At 35.5% G+C, this 22,013-nt stretch overlaps 1 protein-coding gene across 2 annotated transcripts; it reads right to left on the bottom strand.

Moving 5' to 3' along the window:
• Nucleotides 1-5,976: 5,976 nt before the first annotated feature.
• fhad1 (forkhead-associated (FHA) phosphopeptide binding domain 1) lies at nt 5,977-20,183 on the bottom strand. Of its 2 annotated transcripts, none has more exons than XM_051904434.1 (28): nt 20,048-20,183; nt 19,794-19,895; nt 19,408-19,614; nt 19,018-19,177; nt 18,367-18,461; nt 18,033-18,263; nt 17,217-17,340; nt 16,410-16,540; nt 16,239-16,307; nt 15,667-15,774; nt 15,517-15,582; nt 14,266-14,418; nt 13,963-14,158; nt 13,740-13,810; nt 13,552-13,650; nt 13,182-13,274; nt 11,757-12,111; nt 11,313-11,412; nt 10,156-10,262; nt 9,908-10,067; nt 9,672-9,765; nt 8,830-8,980; nt 8,613-8,710; nt 8,119-8,214; nt 7,758-7,984; nt 7,275-7,443; nt 6,794-6,874; nt 5,977-6,258 (listed from the first exon to the last, which is right to left on the bottom strand). In XM_051904434.1, the coding sequence occupies exons 2-28, from the start codon at nt 19,887-19,889 to the stop codon at nt 6,079-6,081; spliced, it is 3,717 nt and encodes a 1,238-aa protein (XP_051760394.1). In that variant the 5' UTR covers nt 19,890-19,895; nt 20,048-20,183; the 3' UTR covers nt 5,977-6,078. The 2 variants fall into 2 exon arrangements, with proteins under 2 accessions (XP_051760394.1, XP_051760395.1); XM_051904435.1 differs by having other exon boundaries at nt 13,182-13,271.
• Between the last annotated feature and the right edge of the window lie 1,830 nt (nt 20,184-22,013).

The raw sequence follows: 22,013 nt of genomic DNA, 5'->3' as shown, positions 1-22,013 counted from the left end.
GCATTATTCAATTTTGAATTATTCATTCATTTGTCATTTCATATATAAATTTTAAAAAATTATAAGTAAATAAATTAAATACACATCTGAAAGTTTCTTACTGAATTAATCAGGATTGTACACCATTAAAACCCAGTGTAAACAAATGCTTAATATTAGACAAGTCACACTCTACCAATAAGACAACTTACTGATGAAAATTCCTTGAATGTCAATGCAGAAATATAAAATTGTATCAGACTTACTTTGAGTGGGTTCAGCTAAAGGATCCAGATTCAAATTCTCAAGTGACTTTTAGAAAATATATTCCGCTTGCTTTCACAGATGACCAAAACAAAAGCTTCTACCATATCCACAACCCTCTGTCTACCCCTAAGTTGGAGACAGTCCTTTTAACTGCAAACACAACTTATACCCCCTGAGGTTTCAGGGACTGTGAGTGGATGTGAATGGGTATGTGTGTGTCTATCTTGTCTAGATAAAAAGCAGTCTTTTAGGAAAGAGTAGGAAGGTGTGTGTGCGCCTGAAAATGAGTGTTTGTGTGTATTTTGAGGTTATTGTGACTGAACATGTCACAGATAACACTTCCTGTGTATGATCATCCATTATGATGTCATCCTTAAGGCCCCAAGAACAAAGTTATCTCCAATGAGGAGCCAGTCTTTCAGGCGGCATTTTCAGACATACACACCCTGATTTCACCATGCCACAGTAGTACCACCCAAAATCATGGGCAGTGATAAGACACCTCCACAGAAAAACATGGGTAATGCAACCTTTACAGCTGCCAATCTGTTATTGTGATTATATTGTTTCTCGAGCAATACAAAAAGACTAATAATTGACACTGTCACAATTCTCAGTCTTCATGTTTTATTTAACTACTTGTACATAGGCTATGTTTTTGTAACTATAATTTTGCAACAGTTCAATAAACATAATACTGAGTGACATACATTTTAGACAGTTGTGACTTTGTCTGTTTTTGCACCATCAACTAAAATAGTTCCAAACAGCAAACCTGTTGCGTGTCTCCAAGCAACACACAGTAATTGCGCTTCCTTCCTTCCTGAATGAGTTGTTGAACAAATCTGCTGAGTGAATAATTCAATGATTCATTCAGAAGCACAGACTTGTTTTATTTATGGTTTAATTCATGTTTTCGAAAGACTTGGTTGAGGAAATAATTCAATGATTCACTCAGAAACACAGACTTGTCTTATTTATGGATTAATTCATGTTTTTGAAAGACTTGGTTGAGGAAATAATTCAATGATTCACTCATTAGTCCTAAAAGTGCTTCTCAACACTCAAATGGAGGCTTTCTCGTTTCCTTGCTCCTCCATCCTCCATCCTGTGACCCTGAAACTGATCAAAGTTAGCATGAAGGACATCTCAATTCTATAGTTGCACTATGAGGAGGCTAGGAACAAGGAGTGAGGAAGCTTCAAGAATACACAGATGCATGCAGAAGTCTTTCTTACAAATAGGCCTAATATTTCCTTCGATTCATCCACCTTCATTTTTTCCCTTGCATCCATTCCTCGCTTCCTAAGGGACAAGAAGGAAGGAAGCAAGGCAAAGAAACGAGGATGCACAAATAAGAAATGAGAAACACCCCTACAGTTACTTAGTTCATGAATGAATCAGTTGAATGAATGATTCAAATGACTCAAATGACTCACACATAAAGACAGTCCTTAGTCACCACCTACTGGTGCAGGTTACATCGTTTCACCAGTAGGTGGCGACTAGTAGATAGCATTCCGATGAACATGCCTATTATCATACTGACATAATTATGAAGTAGTGCATTATTTAATAATAATTTTACAGATCATATAACTTGTCCAGGCAAAAAACATTTCCCCTATACGCAAGTGTGATTAAATACACATGATCATGTGACTTTTCGTTAAAGGTTCTCAAACATAAGTTTTTTCTCTGAACACCATACTCAAATATTATGACACTGTTCATTGCGTTATTCAAAACCGTTGAATCTATATCACAAAATATATAGCTACCAATATATTTCAATTCCCGAACGCGTGTGACCAGGTCCTTTTTAATCAATCAAAATATTTGTCTCTTATTTTGCTCTTCACTTTTGCTGCTTCTCCTGCTTCTGAATGCTCCTGCATTCCTCTCCTTTCATTCTGCAAATATCTTACTCTTTTGTGTCCTTCTATCCCAAAACTCTGATCTTCACAATCTTCATCTGTTAGATAGCCTACAATACTCTGGATTTTTTTCTGGAGCGGTTTCTTAATTAATTTGACTCACTTAACTTACTTTTACGTCATGTTTAACATGAAATGAACCAAGAAATGAAAACTCTAGCATAAGTTCTGCCAGGAAGACTCAAATGTTACGTCACTTATTACGTTTAGATCTAACCAATCATTATCTAACACTTGGAGTATAAAAGGTCGGTACTTATACATGTTTGAGTTCGCAGATGATGACGCCAACTTTCACCCCCATCCTTCCCACCACCACCAGGATGGTCCCTGTCCATACCTCCTGGGGGGGTCGGCTATGCCCCTGCCTTCATCTTCAAGCAGGAAATGCAGAGTCTGCAACCCTCAGAATGTGAGCTACTGACGGGGTACAATATTTTGCTTTCATTTGCTGTTTTTTTTTTTAATAAATGTCATTATGTTATCTTGCCTCCCGGGTCTTTCTGGTAGAACTGTACTGTGTTGTATATTTAGTACAGTATGTTGTAATTGAGAGTTGTTAATGCTAATTATGTTAACACTTTTTTTCTGTTTAGGAACCAAAATCAAATGTATTCTGCTTAATTAGTGTCAGTCTATGTGTTATGTGGTGCCACCTACAGGAATGAAATGTCTATGACAAGACAGACTTACTCCATCACACCACACAATAAATCTAGAGCATGGCACACACTACATCAGAAGTGAACATTTGTTTAGGGAGGACAGGCTGTCGGGGGGGGGATTCAGGTGAAGACAAACTATGTTTGTGGATGGATTGAGTGGCCATTTATTTTGGTCATTAAGAAATCCATCCCTACTCCTAGCTAGGCCCATCAACCTCACTACCCACTGCTATTTATGGACCCTCTCAGAGTGCTTCTGTCATTCTCCTTCATGAAATCATCAGCATTTTCATGAAGGGAGAGGATGGGAAAATGCCTACACTTTCAGATCTCTCTCAGGGGAGGGCTGGATATCTGTGAATGATAGAATAGCTTTTGAAGAAATGATCCATCAGCACTCAGTTGCCTTTATAGTCTCCTCAGCAGAGGCTGTCTGTGATGTAGGATGCTGTCAGTGTCTTTATATAGGCTATGAGATAAAAACATCAGAGGTTCGATTTTTGGATGTACATGAATGTATGTATACACAGAGCACCCAGTCAAAGAAACACAGCTGACAACAACTAACATTGACAGAAACAGGTTATGCGTTAATCAATTATTGGTCCAGTACTTAACCCAACCTTACAGTAATGTATATTGTGTTAATAAAATTAAAACATGGGATGCATTTATATATAAAGCGAGATTCAAAAATAAAGTATTGCACTGCATTCGAAACTAAAAATCACACAAGTGGCTTTTGAAGAATGATACTTTACCTTTAATATCACATTTTTTTAAATTACTTTTAACCATATTCCCAAGATAATTTCATTTTTATGGATGTATAAAGTCTTTTACCAAGGTGTCCTAGCGGAGTCTCACTATATTTGACAACCAGAAAATGACTAAATATCTTTTAGTCATCATTTTAAAAAGAAAATTACTAATATTGATTATGTTATATGTGTGGGCTTTTTTTGTATTTCAATAGATACAGTTAGAGGCAGGATGAGCATGAAGTATAATACCATCTGATAATGCAATACCAACATTTTGCCACAGGGAAGCAGTCTCTAATCGAAGGAGACAGTTTGGGGAGCTCAGCATTGCTTGTACTATTTGAATTACCATGACCAAAGGATTGGACCCTCTTTCAATAATTGAACTGATTTTTCTCTCTTGATCCTCTAATGGGCTGGATTGAAGCCAGCAGTCTGAATGGAGAAGATGCCAGCTGGAATTCATCCACCCACTTCATATAGTGATCAGCACTAATGAGGAAGATGAGGATCATTTCAAATATTATGTGGGGCCACTGGTATTTTTCTTATATCTGATTCTACATTCAAAGAAAAAAAGTCAACAAATATAGATAATGCAAATTGGGTTCTTCAGATGGTTTAATGTGATCCTATCTGCTTGTATAATGAAATTTAATGATCACTTCCAGGAGCCTTCCTTTATTGAAAACTGTCCATTATGTTCTTCTATTCTCATCTACCCACAACAAGCAAACAGAGTTGTGTGACAGTAATTCAGACAAAACGATGAGAGGAGACTTACCCTTGATGCCTGTCTACACAGCACTGAGTGTATTTAATTAACGTAATATATCACCATTTTTTCCGAATCTCTACGCTGTTGTCAGATGGCTCTGCAAATGAGGAACAGATGTGAGGAACAAAAAAGTACTAAGGTAATTCTTCCTCAGAGGAGAGACTATGTGAAGAACGGTTGGGAAATGATCCCATACAATGGATTAAAGTTAAATCCAAAGGCATGTTTGTTGTTATACACCAGATTTTTGCTCTCTTTCATTTGATGGCACATGAATGTCTTTTAATACCTTAGATATTATATGTCTTTAAAATGAGATATGCAGAGATTTACTCATTGGAAATACCAAATTTCTGGTGACATTACTGATATAATGCCAAACCACTGCAGTTTTAAGTGCTAAAAATGATGAATGATGAAAAGTGATGTGTAACAACCACATAAAACATTTGTGAATAAAGCAGTTTCCATCCCATATGTTAAAGAGAACAAAATCATCACTTTCTGGGAAATTAGCACAAACTATCTGTAATAAAAATGGATGTTGCTGCTATGAATAAGCCTCGGGCTGAAGGAAATGCATATTTGCACCTGTACAGTAGAGGGCTCAGCTCAAACGTTCAACACTCTGATTTCTAAATCTAACCTTAAGTCATTTTTGCTTATTAGTATGGTTGAATTAGATCATTGAAGGTCAACCAAGACATTGGTTATTAAAGTGAGATTAAATACATAAAGTATATTTGTGTAATTAAATATAGTCAATTATTACAGGTTTGCATAAAATTGTGAGATTGCATTTCACTGTTTTTATTCATTTTGAGGAATACTGAATGTTTTTGTGCAAATGAGATGAGTAAATGCCTGTTCACATTTAGTCTAGAACTACAATAACCATCACAGCGCACAAAATGCCTCTGCACTTTATTTCTGTCAGTCAATAAATGTGAACTTGCGTTACTTATTTGAAAAAGTAACTTAGATATTTTGTTGTAAATTGAAAAAGTTACTTGAAAAAGTAATCTGATTACATAAATAAAGTTACTTGTAATGCGTTACCCCCAACACTGGTAGTAGGTGAAAACAGTATGTGACAAAAAATAAGTATGAATTGAAAGTACTCACAAAAGAGTAGGCAAAAAGTAGCTTACCCAAAAGACGCACTATTTCGGACGAGATTCTAAAATGTGCATGCGAAAGGATTTGTGAATGACAGTGAAGCGACACAACTGACACTGGTAGGTCAAATAATAACGACAATATGGCAAATGTAGTATGTCCAGATTATATTCATACTATACACATTCAAACTATATAGAACATACTTTTTTAGAGGTTGCAGAGTGATTAATTATTCAAAATAAGTACCTACTCGAGAGTATGTGATTTTGGATGCAGCCTTTGTCACAAATTGGTTGAATGAATGATTCAAATCACTCACTCATAAACTGTCGCCACCTACTGGTAAAAAAAAAGATGTAACCTGAAGAAAGAATCACTGAAATCCCCACACCACTAATGCACAGACTGACTGTAGCACTCTGTTGTATAAACACACATATAATAATAAAATGACACAATTAAGAAACATTATAACATCCTTTAATATTAACATTTTTTGATCCCTGTACCCAAGTGTGAATAATGCACAGTTGCATAATTATGAGTGGTCTTAACTTGTGTCCATGTCAATGGGCCTCAGTGAGCAGGGGGATTTGGGAGCTCTCTGGGGCTTGCAGAGGGCTGGCCATATCAGAGACCACTGAACAGATCTGCTGTTTCTGCCCCATTTCTTTATTCAGATTATTCAGCTCACTCTCTCTCTTTTTCAGCTTCTTCTGTGAGATCCGTTTCTTCACTGCTGGGGCCTGTGAACACACACAGTAAAATCTAGTGCTGTCAAATAACGATTGCATTTTAATAAAATAATTACACAATTATGCCCTAATATATATCAGGGAAAAAGGGGGACTGTAGGATCCATAATGATCTCCACTGAGGGCCCCTGTATAGTATAAATTTAGTATGTAAATATTTGCTAAGAAACGCCCTCAAATGAAGATAATTCAAAGACATTACATTATTGTAGCAGACTAAGTATCACATAGATGCATTCTTGTATTTTGTCTGCATTTTTAATAGGTCTAACATGAAGCAAACAGGCACAGATTCATGCTCCGTTTATAGCACTAAGATTATGAGATCAGGAAAGAACAAATTTGTTGGTGCTGCTAAAAATCTATTAATTGCACAGTGTGGAATTTCTTTGTAAAACCCCAGGCAGCCTGTGGCAGACAGCATGGAGTTACACCATACATATGTTCTCAAGATCAAACACACAACACACACTCTACTTATCAAGTCACTGATTCAAAACTAATCCACTGTTGCCACTGAGTGTACCTTTTCATAGCTTTCATTTGGTATACAGTTGTGATGGCCCACTCTTCCACTCCTTCTGCCCGTTCTCTCTGCACTAAGGCCCTGTAGAGAAAGCATTTATTATAGACGGCACCTGGGTGAGATATGAAGCCACTTAAAGGTGGCTCTCTACATAGAGACAGGAGAGAGATGGTGTGTCTGAAATGTTGAAAATTCCTATTAAAATAGGCATCCAACAGTGAGTAAATAAACCAATTAACTTATAAGTAAAAGCATCAGGGTACCACAGACTTTCTAACTGGCATTGTATTTGTTGGATTGTTTGTTTTTACAAACTTAGGGAAAAATCTGAATTGTTTTCTGTGTTAATCAACAGCAAGCTACATGTAAGTTTGGTGAAGAGCAACTTTTAGACATGTTGTTTTATTTTTTTTTCTCTCTATCACAGAGTTAGTGTCAGTCAGACTTTCTCACTTTCTATTTGAGCTTGTATGTATGATACCCTATTATTCCTGTTGGTTACACTGCATTCCTGCTGGTTTCTCTGCAGCTGGTTGATGCTTTCCTGTAGAGCCTGGCGAAGCTGGTCTGTCTCTTGTCTTTGAGCCTCCAGTTCTGCCTTCACACTCTCAAGCTCTGCCTGTGTCTGGGACCCCAGCACTTGTCTCTCTCTGAGAGAAAGACAGCACAGACGGACAAAACAAAAGCAAAATATAAACTTTAATTTTCAGTTTTTAATATAATATAATATATAAAGCCATTACTCCAGTCAAATCCATATAATATGATTTGGTGCCCAGAAAGACATTTACTCTCATCAATAATAAATAAAAACAAGTTGTGCTGCTTAATAATTTTACGAAAACCATGATACATATTTTATTTTATTTTGACATCAAACATTTTTTTAAAATGTATTGAAAATACACTGAGAAAGAGAGAGATAATTATTTGTCATGAGTGTGTGTTTTTCTGTTGTTTGCACCTGAGTGTGTGTATCTCTCTCTGGTTCTCCTGCAGCAGTAGCTGTTGCTGTTGGCTCTGGCTGTTCTGTAGTTCAAAGTGGGTTCTCACAAACTCCAGGTCTGTTTGTCTCATAGAGACCATGTGCTGTCTCTCATCAGGAGGTAGGTGCTTTAAACTAGCACAACCTGACAGGTCACCATCACCGAGCTCCAGAGCCTCACGCAGCACTTGCACTAGCTCCAGATACTAAACGAAAGATGATAAATAATGATTCATTAATGATTCACTAAGACAAACTCAAAATAGAGCACTATCGCAGGGCCACAGATGCGCTTTTCACACAATTTAGTTTGAATTCGTACATGCCGTGTGTCACTCACTGTTTTCTCACTGAGCTCCAGAGCATCGGACATGTCCAGTCTGGCTGTACGCTCTCGTGCAGCCTCGGTCAGAGCTTCAGGGAATGCAAAACCACTCTGCATGTAAATAAGCACACTTAAACACTCAAAACACAAAACTTAACATGAATGACAGAGTCAGAATGTTAGAATTTGTCCCTCTTCTGCTTTAATGACAGCAGCACTTGAACTACATGAACTCCACAAGTTTGGTTAAAACCTGATGATTATGTTCTCCAGCATGATTTGAGAATGATCCAAAAAGCATCTTGCGCTTCAATGGAATCAAGAACATTTGATGTTTTGTTCAAAATGATTCACATGGTCAGTGTCACAAATTTGTTTATTTGATTAATGACATAGAAATGGTGCAGAATCTTAAATATTTCTTGAATACTATCTCATAAGTATTTTTGCTTTACTTTCCATGACTGATCTGGATTCAGTACTGAAATATATATCAGTGAAACTACTACCACAGAACTGATGGATCCTCTCTGAGCTGCAGATCTCTGAAGCCTCTGAGCCTTCATCCAACCCTGCTTCTCTGGCTCCCCCTGCTGGGTCAGACGCTCTGTAAACCGCACAGAAGAAAATTGATAATGTAGGTTAATGTTGGCCTGAAATTAGATCAGATCAGGATCACCACATCCAAAGGTTTGATCATTAGTTAAAAGGGATTGTAAGACTCACTGCTAGGCCACTTCTGTTCTAGAGCTCTGATTCGCTCCCTCATGTCACGCAAACCTTCCTGTTGTTGAAGTATCGCTTCCTCACGGCGATGACCTTTCTGTTTTGACCCCTGATTGATGACATCATTAGGAGCTGTCATGAGTGCCACATCCTGAGAAAACAACATCCATATAACAGTTAGCAAAGTGTCCATGTGTGACCCCTTATTCTCCTTGTTGGCTTTTTTTCTTCTTCTTCTTCTTTTTATTGGTGAATGTACCCAACCATTCCAAGTTTGGGGTCAGTAAGATTTTTAAATGTAAATTATTTGATTAAAAATGCAGTTAAAAAGGGAATATTGTGAAATATTATTACTATTTAAAACAACGGTTCTCTATTTTAATAGATTTTATTATATTATTAATATATCTATATTTATTCCTCTGATGGCAAATCTGAATTTTCATCAGCCACAACTCCAGTCTTCAGTGTTACAAAATTAAAATAGAACATTTTTGTAACATTATAGATGTATTTACTGTCACTTTTGATCAATTTAATGCATCCTTGATGAATAAAAGCATTATTTTCTTTTTTAAAATAATTTTACTGACCCCAAACTTTTGAATATATCCAGATGTGCTTTTTAGGCTAATATCAGGAATATTCTGTGCTTCTATGAGACTCATTCAGCCATTATGTTTCAATGTTATTACTGTATTATTCAATCATTTTCAAACAAAGCATATTTTATGCAGAGCATATCTTCTTTATCTTCTTTTGTCTCGATTTTCCATAAAACATGTCTAAAGTATAGATCATTTCAGTTTTGTAATGTTTGTCCAGTTTGTTGCCAATCTCACTCTAGTATTTCTTGAGGTTTGAAGTGGAACAAGGCTTATGTTCTCCATCTCTCTGTATGCTGCTGCTTTACTTTTCAGGTCCTCCTCAGTTTGTCTAATAAAAATAGAACAATATCTACTTAGAAACACATTCACATGTTGTGGATTCATTTAGCAGACATTACTTTGATAATTTTTTGTTTTATAATGCAAAGATAAGTTTGAGGCCATTGTATGTGTCATTTTTTTGGTCGTACCTCAGTTTTTCTCCCAGTTTCTTTGTTTCTTCATCTTTCTGTTCCACTAGTTGTGACATCATGGTAAGCTTCTGTGTGAGCATGCTCAGTTGAATCTTCTGGTCTACAACTAAAGCTTTATGACTCTCCAACTCCAACTTCTGCTGTTCACTTAGTTGTCCTGCACAGACAAACACTCGGTCAGAAACGCAAACACTAATACACACAGAGAATGCAGTTGTACTCGCATTGTGTTGCTTTTGTGGAACCTGTCATGTCAGAGAGTCGAGCATGAGCCTGGGCCAGGTCACGACTTAAGGCATTGATGATCTCATTCTGACTGACGACTTCCTGTTGGGATGAGACCAGAGACGCCCTGCAGGACAAGTTAGATACTGCATGATTGATTTCTCACATACAAGAATATGAGTAGATTGAGTATGAGTATAGAGTACAGTATAGATTGTTTAAAGTCGGCATGAAGCGCATGCAACAGTCTTTTCTTCCCTATTGTGACATGTATCCGGGTGAAACAGCTTCTCAAACAAGAAAAAATGTAGGGCGGGACTTGATTTTGTCCATCGGGATTTGATTGGATCGTTGTGGTTTGCTATTGCTGTGATGTCATGTGAGTGACAGGTTGTCCCGCCCTCGCGCTAGTAAACACATCATCAGAGAAGAGAAGAGATGTCGTTGCAGGAGGGAGGGGAAGTTATATTGATTAAAGATTGCGAGGGCACATGAATTAAAAAAATGATTTGCACATATAAATAATTTATAATAACTACTGCAATATTTAAAAAAAAAAAATATGGAATTGTCGATTTTCATTTCATGATACCTTTAATGAAAATACTCCCATTGAAATAATAAACACAATATTTTATGAATAAATAATAATAATAACAACAAATATGTATACATAAACATAAGAACATAAGAAAGTATACATAATGTGTCTGTGGTTATTTTTATATTTTATTTAGAAGATTTTAGGATTTTGACTGTAATTGGATAGTAAAAATGGAAGGAGGTAGAAAAAGAGACATATTTGCTTCTACAATTTAACAGTGCCTGATCTATGAGATGATTTAAAGAGAGAGACATGGGCTCTGTAATTAGTTATTGAGCAAGAGTTTCATAAATAATGCATGAATAAATAATGAACTTCATGCATTATGCATTAACAAGAGCACACTGTATGGATATTATCCTGCTCACAGTGAATGTGACGACAGCGTAAGGAAATTGGTTTACAAAGTAATGTGCAATATATAAACCGCTAAGCTACAATCTTACATACACAGAGCTGTTGCAACTGGTTTCAGGGCAGGCCTAATGTCTAAATACTTAGAATAATAATATACAACATAGTTTTTGGATGATGGGTAATGCAGTGATGGTATTAATGGGAGCTCTATTATACCGGAGGGATGTTATGGTTTGATCCAGTTCCTCATTTTCCTGTTTTTCTAGTGTGTAAGATGTGCTGTTGATTTCAAAGCCCTCCAGTCTATCGAGCGCCTCTGTGGGACAAGTACAACAACGGTACACATGATAATGAACACAGAACACATGTAGGACACATGAAATCTGTTGCACAAATTAGTTCTAATTAGGAACCTAAGGCTCTTGAGAAGCTCCCCTCTATGGGTAACACATAAAAATGCAGCATATCAAAAAAATGTAAAATAAATGTGTTTCTTTGAGCTTGAGCTAAGGCAAACAGTCCAGATGCCACAAATTTGCTTATTTTAAATAGTGATCTAGTGATCATAATGTTTATTTGTTTAATTTATTTTTTTAAATTGAGTTTCAATTAAATTATAAATATTTTTGGACGTGTTTATGAATAACAGGCTGTGCTCACCTTTGAGTTGGTCCTTAAGTGAGTCTCTTTCCTCCTCCATCTCTCTCCATCTTTCCTCACTCTGTTGGGCTTTGTTTATTCGTGTTTCCATTGCAACAATGGTGTATGCGTGCTGTCGCACCTGCTCCCTGTACTCCTCTACCTCGACCCTGTGTTTCTCTCTCTCCTCTTCAGCTCCTCTCCGCAGGGCCTTCGCCTCTCTCTCCTCACACTGCTTCATCTTCTCATTCCTCTCCTCCTCTTTGAGATGCAATTCACATAGTGTTTCTTTCAACTCTGCCTCTCGTATCTTGGCTTCTTCCATCTTGGTTTGCCAGTCAGCCTTGCGTGTCTCTATCTCCCTGCGCAAGGAACTCTTGGAAGGCAATTAAGTAATAGTCATGTTAATTTTTTTATCAGTGTGGTTCTATGTCACATGAAAGCCCATTTCCATCATATAAGAAAAAAAGTAAATCTGAAATTTAAATCTTTAAATTTACCAAAAATGCTTTTTCTCTTAATCCTCATCATCCCATGTGTGACATAAAAACGCTTTGGTAAATCATAATTATGAGATAAAAAGTCAAAATTATGACATACTAAGTCATAATAAAAATCTGAATTATGACAAAAAAGTAGTAACTATGACACCAAAGGCAATTTTATAATTATGACTTTTTAAAGTCATAATTATGACCTTTTTAACTCATAATTTCATCTTTTCTGTCATTATTGACCTAATTGGCAAAATGTCATAATAATGATTTTTATCTCCTAATTATGACTTAATATCTCATAATTCAACTTTTAAAGTCATAATTATGAGATAAAAAGTCTGAATTATGACAAAAAGTCATAACTATGACATCAAAGGCAATTTTATTTATTAAAATCATAATTATGACCTTTTTACCTCATAATTTCAACTTTTTATGTCATAATTGACATAATTAACAAAATATTATTGACAATTGATTTTTATCTCCTAATTATGACTTAATATCTCATAATTTCAACTTTTTAAGTATTAATTATGAGTTAAAATTAAATTACCAATATGGTCATGTGCTAGAAGAAATGTCAAAATTATGATATGAAAGTCATATTTATGACATTAGAAAGTCTAAATTATGAGATTAAAAAAAAAACATAATTATAAATTAAATAAAGGTAAATAAATGTGTCTTTTTTGACAATGATTAACCAATATTTATGTAATTATGATATTATTATTTTTTATGTGGTGGAAATAGGTTTCAATTTGTGTCAAGGGGAGAAGCAAATATCCAATATGGCTATATGCTGGGAACTAACACATATGGATAAATACTTGGGAAACTAGACTCTTAGAAACCAGATCAAATATAGAGATGTGACATGTGTTGAGAGTTAAGGTCAGTGTTATTTCATTTTAGGGAATTAATTCAGTTCTTATTTTTAACTCACCTCAGTTTGTCTCACTAACTGTAGATCAGCCTTGACCTCATCCATCTGTCGCATTAGTGTGTTCTTCATCTCTCTCTGTCCCTCAGCTGCCTGCTTTATTAAAAGGTCAAAGGTCAAGAGAAACTTCAAAACAGAAACAGTAAAACAGAATTTGATAGTAAATTCAATTCATTAAATTAATCTAGTCTATTAGCTTGGAGTCAATTCTCTGAAACACTTTCAATAATATATGAATTTCCACTGGAACTGGGATGAGTTTCACTTCTAATTATAACTGAAAAAGCTAAATGACAATCTAATTGAGACCATCCCTCAAGAGGTCCGTGCCTCAGAGACTACATTTTGGTGTTTTTGAGAGAGGCAGCAACACCTGAAGTTTCTCCAACTCAAATTGCTTTTGCATGAACTCCAGCCTGCTGTGAAGATCTCTGTTCTGCATCTCTGTCTCCTGAAGCTTCTGCATCTCAGACTTTAGTACAGGAAAGAAAGACAGTCATGTTTCTTAAAAATGATGAAACTGCTCATTTTCTGATTATTTAACTGATTTTGCTGCAATACCTTTAGATTTGTGAGCTCTGATTGGATGTCTTTGTGGTCCTGGCATAAAATCTGTAAGGCACCTGATACTCCTAGACAAAACAAATGACAACAATAATTCAGACTACTTTTCTGTAAAATGCATCAAAATTCAATAAAGTTTTAACATTTTGTAATAATATATAGTGAATTCAACATCACTTAGTTTGTCAAACCCAGTTCTGCTAACCTTTCTGTGTCTTACCTCCAGTCTTCATTGAGACATCAACCCCTGCTGTCTGTAACATCTGAGCAGCATTTTGCAGTACTGTGTGCAAGAGCTTCAGTATAATCAGTGAATGCTCCTGAACCCAGCTGAGCGCAGGACTCAAATTCATATCCTGCAGCCTAGATATTTCCATCTGCACTGTGTCCGCAATGCATGCATTTTGTACTAGACTCTATATACAAATGCAAAGAGATATTATATAGCTGTGCAACATGTTATGCATTGCTGTAACACAAACATACAACATTACATGGCATAATCAATGTTTCCACCTAATACCTGACACTCTTGCAGTCTGGTTCGAAATTTCTGGGTCTCAGCCAACATTTTCTTCTGCGTGTGAGCTTCCTCTTTGAATTTCGTTTCAAAGTCATGCACTTTGGTTTTGTACATCTCATTCTGTTCCATTAGCTCTGATAAACAGTCCAACACCTCCAAAATCGGAATCAAACATAAACAAGTTCATCCAACAACAACAACAACAAAAAAATAAGAGTTTTTACACCCATGACATGACTGTCCAAATCTGCATGACTTTCTTTCTTCCGTGGAACACAAAAAAAAATCATAAATGTGGTCTACCCGACTATATCTATTTCTCAATGACACTTTTTTCTTTTTAGAGCTGCTTTACAGCCAAATTGAATTATATTTGCATCACTGAATCATTATTTTCCTGTTGTTCACTGTAAAGCTGCTTTTAAACAATCTGTATTGTATAAAGCACTCTAAAAATAAAGGTGATTTGACTTGACTCAATTATATCCTTCTCTCGGATGTATTTCTAATTCATTTCTACCCTTACAAAAAATAAGTATACTATTTATATGTTTATTTTATTAAGTGTACTTAAGTAAAGTTCAAGTATATTTTAAGTATACTTCATGTAGTAAGTATACTAATATCAGTATACAAGTAGTATCCTTGTAAGTGTACTATTTCAATACTACTTGGGACTAAATTGGCCCACTTTTTAGTGTATAAAAAAGTGTTTTTAGCTAAGTATACTTTAAGTGTAACAGTAGTAAACTTTGAGTACATAACTAATTTACAACTACATTTTTGTTTGTACTGCAACTGTACTACAAGTGAACTTACAGTTTGCTAGTTAAATTCTTGTAGCACATTTTCTAGTTTACGAAGTACACTACACTTTTCTGTAAGTATGAGTCAAGTATAATTAAGTGTATTTTTAAGTATATTTCTGAGAAGTACATAAAAAGTAGACTGAAAGTATACTTTCTTATGTTTAGTTTTAATGAAGTTCTTGAGAAGTAATGAACTTCTTTTTTGTAAGGGTATGCATGTGTAATGTCATGTGACACCACATTAAAAAGTGTTTCCAAACTAGTTTTCCATGACATTTGAAGCATCAACATAGAATTTATGCCTAAGTTAAAAAATGTATCGATAATTAGCATTTCCATTACCTATATCGGTAAACATGTTGATGTCTAATAATTTTTTAACAAAAAAAAAAAATCTTTGGATAGAAATTTGGCTTCTGATTAGCTTGAAATATTTTCTTACCTTTTGTTCTGATTCTCTGTCAGAAGCACATACAGTCTTGACGATCTGGTCGCGAAAACTGCCAAACTTTGAAGAAATTTCAGATACGTTATTGTAATAGACATCAGAGTCGCCTTACCAGACTGCTGTTCCTGTCTTGAGTTCACTTACCCTTGACTGTGTGTGTTTGAGTTCTGCTAATACTCTTTGTTCTCTCTGCTGTGTCTCCTCATGAAGCTGCTTCAGTCTGTCTATCTCTGCCAGCAGAGAAGCCTGTTCCTACAGTGCACATCACACATGAACATAGACTACATGGCATCATATTTCATAAGCTGGCATTACCTGACCCAGTGGTCTAATGGTTAAGACATCAGCCTCTGAAGCAGTCATGACAACTATTTTCAATTGAAAGTAGCTAAAGTCTGCTCAAAATATCATTAAATGTCACTAGATGATGTAATGCGCCAACTGTCGCAGTTTACATCTGTTTCCTCTCCTAATCCGTGCTTACATACTGTAATTTTAATATAATATATAGCCGTATATCCAATAAAGCTGTTCTCATTTACACAATTTTCTGTCAGACAACAGAATGTGTATGATAGTGACTGACTATACGTTAACCAGCAATCCAAAAAGTTGCTAGATTTGTTGCAAGTAGCGTTTTTAAAAAACGGTCTGAAAAGTCGCTAATCTCACTGTGTGGAGTTCAGTACTAGGTGTAAGTGAAACCAAAAACTCACTTTCTTGAGGGATTCTGCCTCACGCTGCCTGGCAAGTAGTTCATTCTGATGCTTCTGGGTGTCTTTCAACTTTTACAATAGCACCAAACAAGAGAAATTGTTATTTTTATTTATAAAAAACTTTAAACCATCAAAACAGCATCATTAAAACATAAGTGCTGATGCAGGAACCTTGTCCGTCATGCTTGTGAGCTTGGCTTCTTTGTGTCTCACATCTTGTCTGAGCTTGTCCACCTCAGTTGCTAGTTTAAGAGCCTGTTTCTCTCGAGCAGACACGTCTCTCTGCAAACTGCTAATCAATGCTGAGTCAGAAATTGAAATAAAACAAAGAGTGACTAACTGCTCAGATCTAACAGGATGGTGCCTGTACACAACAAATATGTTATTGATAATTTCACTACAACAATATAACATAAATCAGAAGAATTTTTATATATTTTTAAAAGTCTTTTATGCTCATCAAGGCTGCATTTATCCAATCAAAAATACAGTAAAACAGGTTTTTTTTTTGTTTGTTTGTTTGTTTGTTTTTTTAAATTATTATTATTTTAATGTATTCCTGTGATGGCAAAGCTGAATTTTCAGCATCATTTCTCCAGTCTTCAGTGTCACATAATCTTTCAGAAATGTTTCAAATATGCTGAGTTGGTGCTCAAGAAAATGTTCTTATTATCATTAATGCTGAAAACCATTTTGCTGATTAATAATTTTTGTGGAAATGTGATACATTTTTTCAGGATTCTTTGATTAATAGAAAGTTTAAAAGAACAGCACTGAACAGTAGTGTATATCAAAGACAGCATAAAAAATAATACTATTGTATATACTTAAAATTGTACTTTTACACATACAAATTATATATAACAATATCATAATATATCATATATCATGAAAAATTACCAATATATCATTATTCTTTTCACATTACAGTAATGTGTATGATCCACATATGTCACCCCTATAATATCATCATCATACCTGTAGATGAATTTTTTTCATTCATCAGTTTATTCATCTGTTCTGATAGACTCCTGATCTTCTGATCTCTCTCTGTAACAGCCTGTCCGAGCATCTCTCCAGAACATCTCTGAAGTTCCAGCATCTACATCCATTAAAGAGATGAATCTTACAATAGTGCATGGCAGTTAATAATTAAATAGTACATTTAAGATTTTCAAAGGGTTTTTTAGAGAGAAGACATAGCTTCATCAAATAAATGTGCTTCTCTTAAATTAATCTTAAAACATAAAATAAATAATGAAACTTGAAATATTACATTCAATAATTGGTATTTATGCTACAGAGTGCATGCTTTCTCATGGACCAGTGGCCTTCGGGGTAAGACTTCAGCATATGGCACTGGAGATTGTGAGTTCAAGTCCCACCTGGGTGGTTGCAGTATGTATAAGAGATTTCCTGTTTCTTTTTAGAGATGGAGATGAGATGTTTTCTGTAATCACATTCTTGTCTTGTCTTAATCCCAGATTTAGCAAATGTAAATTTACTGCAATATTAATTAAATTGTAAGTCAAACAGCAAGAAAAAGGCACTTTATTTGTATCATGAAATCAATCCTGCAGTCTTTGTATTTGTATATGACTGAATATGCTGCTAGCAATTAGTTGATTAGAAGGCTGATATACGTAAATTATTTTTACACTCCTTCAAGGTAGGCATGATCCAGGTGGGACTTGAAGCCACAATCCCCCGCTCCTGAGGCTGATGCTTTATCCGTTACACAAAACAGTCACAAAACAGAAAATAATGTAAAGTTCAAAGTAACAAAGCAGACACCTGCTCCTTTAGCTGCTGTATCTGATCTTTCTTCTCTTTGATGTCACTCTCCAGGCAGCGAAGTCTGTGGGTGACATCTGGATCACCCTGCTTCTTCTGAGACAGCTGGAGCTTGAGAGCTGACACTTCCTCCTTCAGGGCCACGATCACATCATCCTTCCTTTGGGACTCATCCTCAAAGCACACAGACACACGAAGATGTCCCTCTCCAAGCCGATGCAACCTCTCCTCCTGAGAAAGAATATTATCAGTGCATTTCTTAAGCCTTTTAGTCCTGTGTGAGATGGCATAACAATAGCATGGATAGTGTTTTTTAACAGGATGTTACGCTCACCTCCTCCAGTGGCAAGGAGTTAATGCTTTGAGAATTGTGAGGCTGTGTCTTACTTCTTAGATAACATCCTTTCCCTGTGTTACCACTCCAGCTTCCTGCAAAAAATAAATGTATTCATTTTAAAATAAACTGTTGCCTGAACTCTTTCCCATCAATTTGGTCCAGTGTTATTTTAGTGGTAGTTATATAAGTAGTAGTTATACCTTTATTAATATTTTGAATTTTTATATTTTATTTTAATTTTAACTTAATTTTTAGTCATTTTGTTGTGCTTTTGTCATTTTTATTAGTTTTTGTTTTTAATATTACTATTTAGATTTATTTTTATTTCCAGTTAGTCATCTTAGTCATCTAATTTAAAATCTTCTCATTTTCGTTTGTATGTTTTTCATCCAATATTTATCATTTATTTTATTTCAGAATTATTTAAATTAACTTTTAAATAGTTAAGCATATTAATAAACCTGATTTGGGAAAGCCTCTAAACTTAAAATAAATGTCTAATCTAATCTTTTCAAACCAACATTTTTATTTTGGTACATTTTGGCCATTATCTTCCTATCTGGGATCATGAAAAAATAAGGTAATACTTAATTTTTTACTATTTAAAAAAAAAAAAAAAAATGCGGTCTGAAAAAGACTAACTGCTACCTGGTCTGCTAGATTGGGTTTTGCGATCAGGTGTATTTGGACCCCGTTTTGACCCAGCACTCATGGGCCGAGGTCTGGTGGGAGGGTGAGGTGAAACAGAAGGGGTCTGAGCTCGTACCCAGGCCTGGGAAATGGGAGACTGGGCAGCCAGAAGAGGAAACTGTATGGGAGTCAGGCAAAAAAAAAAAATATATTTTATATAAATATTTTTTAAAGATTGATATTTATTATATTATTATTTAATATAAACTTGAATCTGTAGGCCTACATTGCAGGTTGTATTAATGATGATTAAACTTAAGTAAATATAAAATGCTACTGAAACATACAGCATAAACAAAAAGACACAATGTCATTTCTCTTATCTGTTTAAACACATCAAAATTTTACTGATTTCTCGCTGTCAATTGAGAGCTCATAGGTAGGTCCTCCGTAGCCAAAGTGAAGCTGGTCTCCCGGAGAGAGGCGCACAGTGGCATTGTGTATCCGGCAGTCATTGACGTAGGTCCCGTGGGCAGAGTTTAAGTCACAAATAACATAGCAGCTGTCCGCTTCACACCAGTCAATAGTGGCATGACACTCATCCACCCCACTATTCTGAGTAGATGAGATGAGACACACATTTAAAAATGTCATTTCTAGTGACGTGTCTAGTAGGAGTCAGAATGTCATATCCACTATCAGATCATCATCTCATCAGGGAATATAATTGAAAGTCAAATCAATAACCCAGTGAACTAAGTGGACACACCTTGGAAAGCAATAAAGTGTAATACCTGTAGACAGAGGTCAGAGTCTTTGTGTCTTCCTATAGTAGTTCTTTTGGGCTGGAGTTTAAATACCCAGTTTAGAGTTTTGAGGTAACCCCTCATTTCAACCTGAAGTGCAGAGAAAACTTTCAGTTTAACTGGCACTAAACCTTTAGGCTACTGAATGTCTCCGTATCCGTGAAAAACTCGGTTACATGCAGAACATAATAGGCGCCTGCATTTTTATAATGTAAAATGCAATTATTGTCTTGACAACTCACCAGTATGAGTTTTCATCTGGATTCGTCCAAACTGTGTACGACCCTGCTTCTCATGGGCATGTTACTTGCTGTCTCTGACTAGGTTGTGTACGAGTGTCATGGTAACTTCAAGGGCCGTGGAGCCCCGCCTTCAACACAGCGAGCAGTCCGTTCTGTCTGGGTGAGCAGACGTCAGTCTTCCCCCGTGGAAACATTCGAGACGCGCTGGTGCTTGAATGTAGGTTGTCAAAATAAATTATAGAATTTTTGTATTTAAGTCCTTTTTAAAATATATATTTTATGCGCTTATTATTTTATTTCTGAATCTCGTTTTATGATAACATTATATTTATTGGCTTTTAGGTTGGTTCGACTTAATTTCTGTCAGACTAATTTTCTGTCGCCCGAAAGCGAATGTATTTTGGCGGTGTGAGGCAGTGGCTTAGCCAGAATTTTATTTATTTATTTATTTTTATTCATCTAAAAATGAGGGGGCCTCTATATATATATATATATATATAGGCTATATATAATTTTTATCTGTATTTTTATGTGAAAGTAAACTTTATACAGATGCTGCGGTAGCCGCAATCAAAAAGAGTAGACGACCTTTGAAACTAAGCTTTAAATAAACATTGTATCTGTTATATTGTTATGCCAGTAGGTGGCGACTAGTGACTGTTAAAATGTATTTCATTCATTAATTTCAATTTTTTTTTTTTTTTTACATAATGAATTCTTTAAATTAATAATAATAAAAAATGTATTAGACTCAACTATAACAGTATAGACATTTATAAATTAATTTTGAACATTATATAAAACATTTTGTCAGAACCTCACGTAAACTAGCCCTACATATTATTTTGTTTGATTGTGTAATTTGCTTTTTGAATCGTGGAAAAACCGTGATCTCTATTCTAAAAAATACAGATTATCCAGAGTCATAAATTCCCCGAGCCATTTTGATTACTTTCATGCTGATATAGTCCTATTTGGTGATCAGTAGTGGTTCGCTAAATATAATAATTCAATAAGCATCTATTTAGGCTACAATAAGCACTTAACTTTAAAAATATATATATTAAATAGGTAATAAAAATATCTAGAGAACTGGCTGACTAAAGTAGGCTAAGTTTGAAAATGATATAATTTGTACATGGAGTTATTACATAAAAAGATACTTAATTTCTTTACAATTTATAGGTGTTATTTTAACAGTCAGTTATGTAAGTTTGATGGTTGATAGCTTCTAGCAACATTAAATACAGGAGAGAAGACAATTCTAGAGAAAAAGCATGTTTGATTTACATGGAACAAACTTTGAGCGCGCACAGCCGCACACTCAATATCTGAGCGAGAGCAAATAACGCCACGTAAACTGCCTCAAATGAACTATAACGACGAGAAGAAAGCTGTGTGCGCTTTAGTCAGAGGTTCTTGATTCTCTAACGACTTGTTATTGGTTAAAATGAATGGAGAGTATCTAGTGAGCCCGAGCACCCGCCGGATTTCACTGCATTGAGATGCGCGTCCAGGAAACGGGAAGCTTCGTGTGTCGCTTCACATTGCCACTCACCGCATAATAATGAACTCTAACGCGCAGAGATAATAAGAGCAGAGGCTACGCGCAACACGTGAAATAATCAAACCAATAAGTCTAAAAACAGCTGTTGCATTTTACCGCGCAGCATGCGTCAGTTTAACAAATCAACGTGAGAATAACAAATCGATCTAAAATCTGTGGGGACCTATATGTTAATGAGGGGGCCTAGGCTACGCCACTGGTGTGAGGTAACTATTTTAAACACGTTTTAAACAAAACACATTTGTGAAATATTTGTGAATTGTAAATCTATAATGAAGTGATACAGTACTTCTGTTTATGCGACCTGTGCACTGTCAACGCAAATCGCTCGAGCTGTGGTTACCTCCGCATTTATAACGTTATAATCCGCTAACCTCGACCCACAGTACATTTAGCTGA

The sequence above is a fragment of the Ctenopharyngodon idella genome, chromosome 8 (assembly GCF_019924925.1).
Source record: "Ctenopharyngodon idella isolate HZGC_01 chromosome 8, HZGC01, whole genome shotgun sequence".
NCBI lineage: Eukaryota > Metazoa > Chordata > Actinopteri > Cypriniformes > Xenocyprididae > Ctenopharyngodon > Ctenopharyngodon idella.
Note: the sequence above shows the minus strand (reverse complement) of the source record. Positions and strands in the feature narration are given on the sequence as shown.

What these genes read in the sequence shown, in the direction of transcription:
- fhad1 (XM_051904434.1), bottom strand. Translation starts at nt 19,889, where the DNA reads ATGAGGGGTTACCTCAAAACTCTAAACTGGGTATTTAAACTCCAGCCC. An exon ending in CAATTGACAGCGAGAAATCA is followed by an intron (nt 19,178 to 19,407) that starts GTAAAATTTTGA and finishes ACTCCCATACAG; the next exon opens with TTTCCTCTTCTGGCTGCCCA. An exon ending in AGAACAGAAGTGGCCTAGCA is followed by an intron (nt 8,711 to 8,829) that starts GTGAGTCTTACA and finishes TGCGGTTTACAG; the next exon opens with AGCGTCTGACCCAGCAGGGG.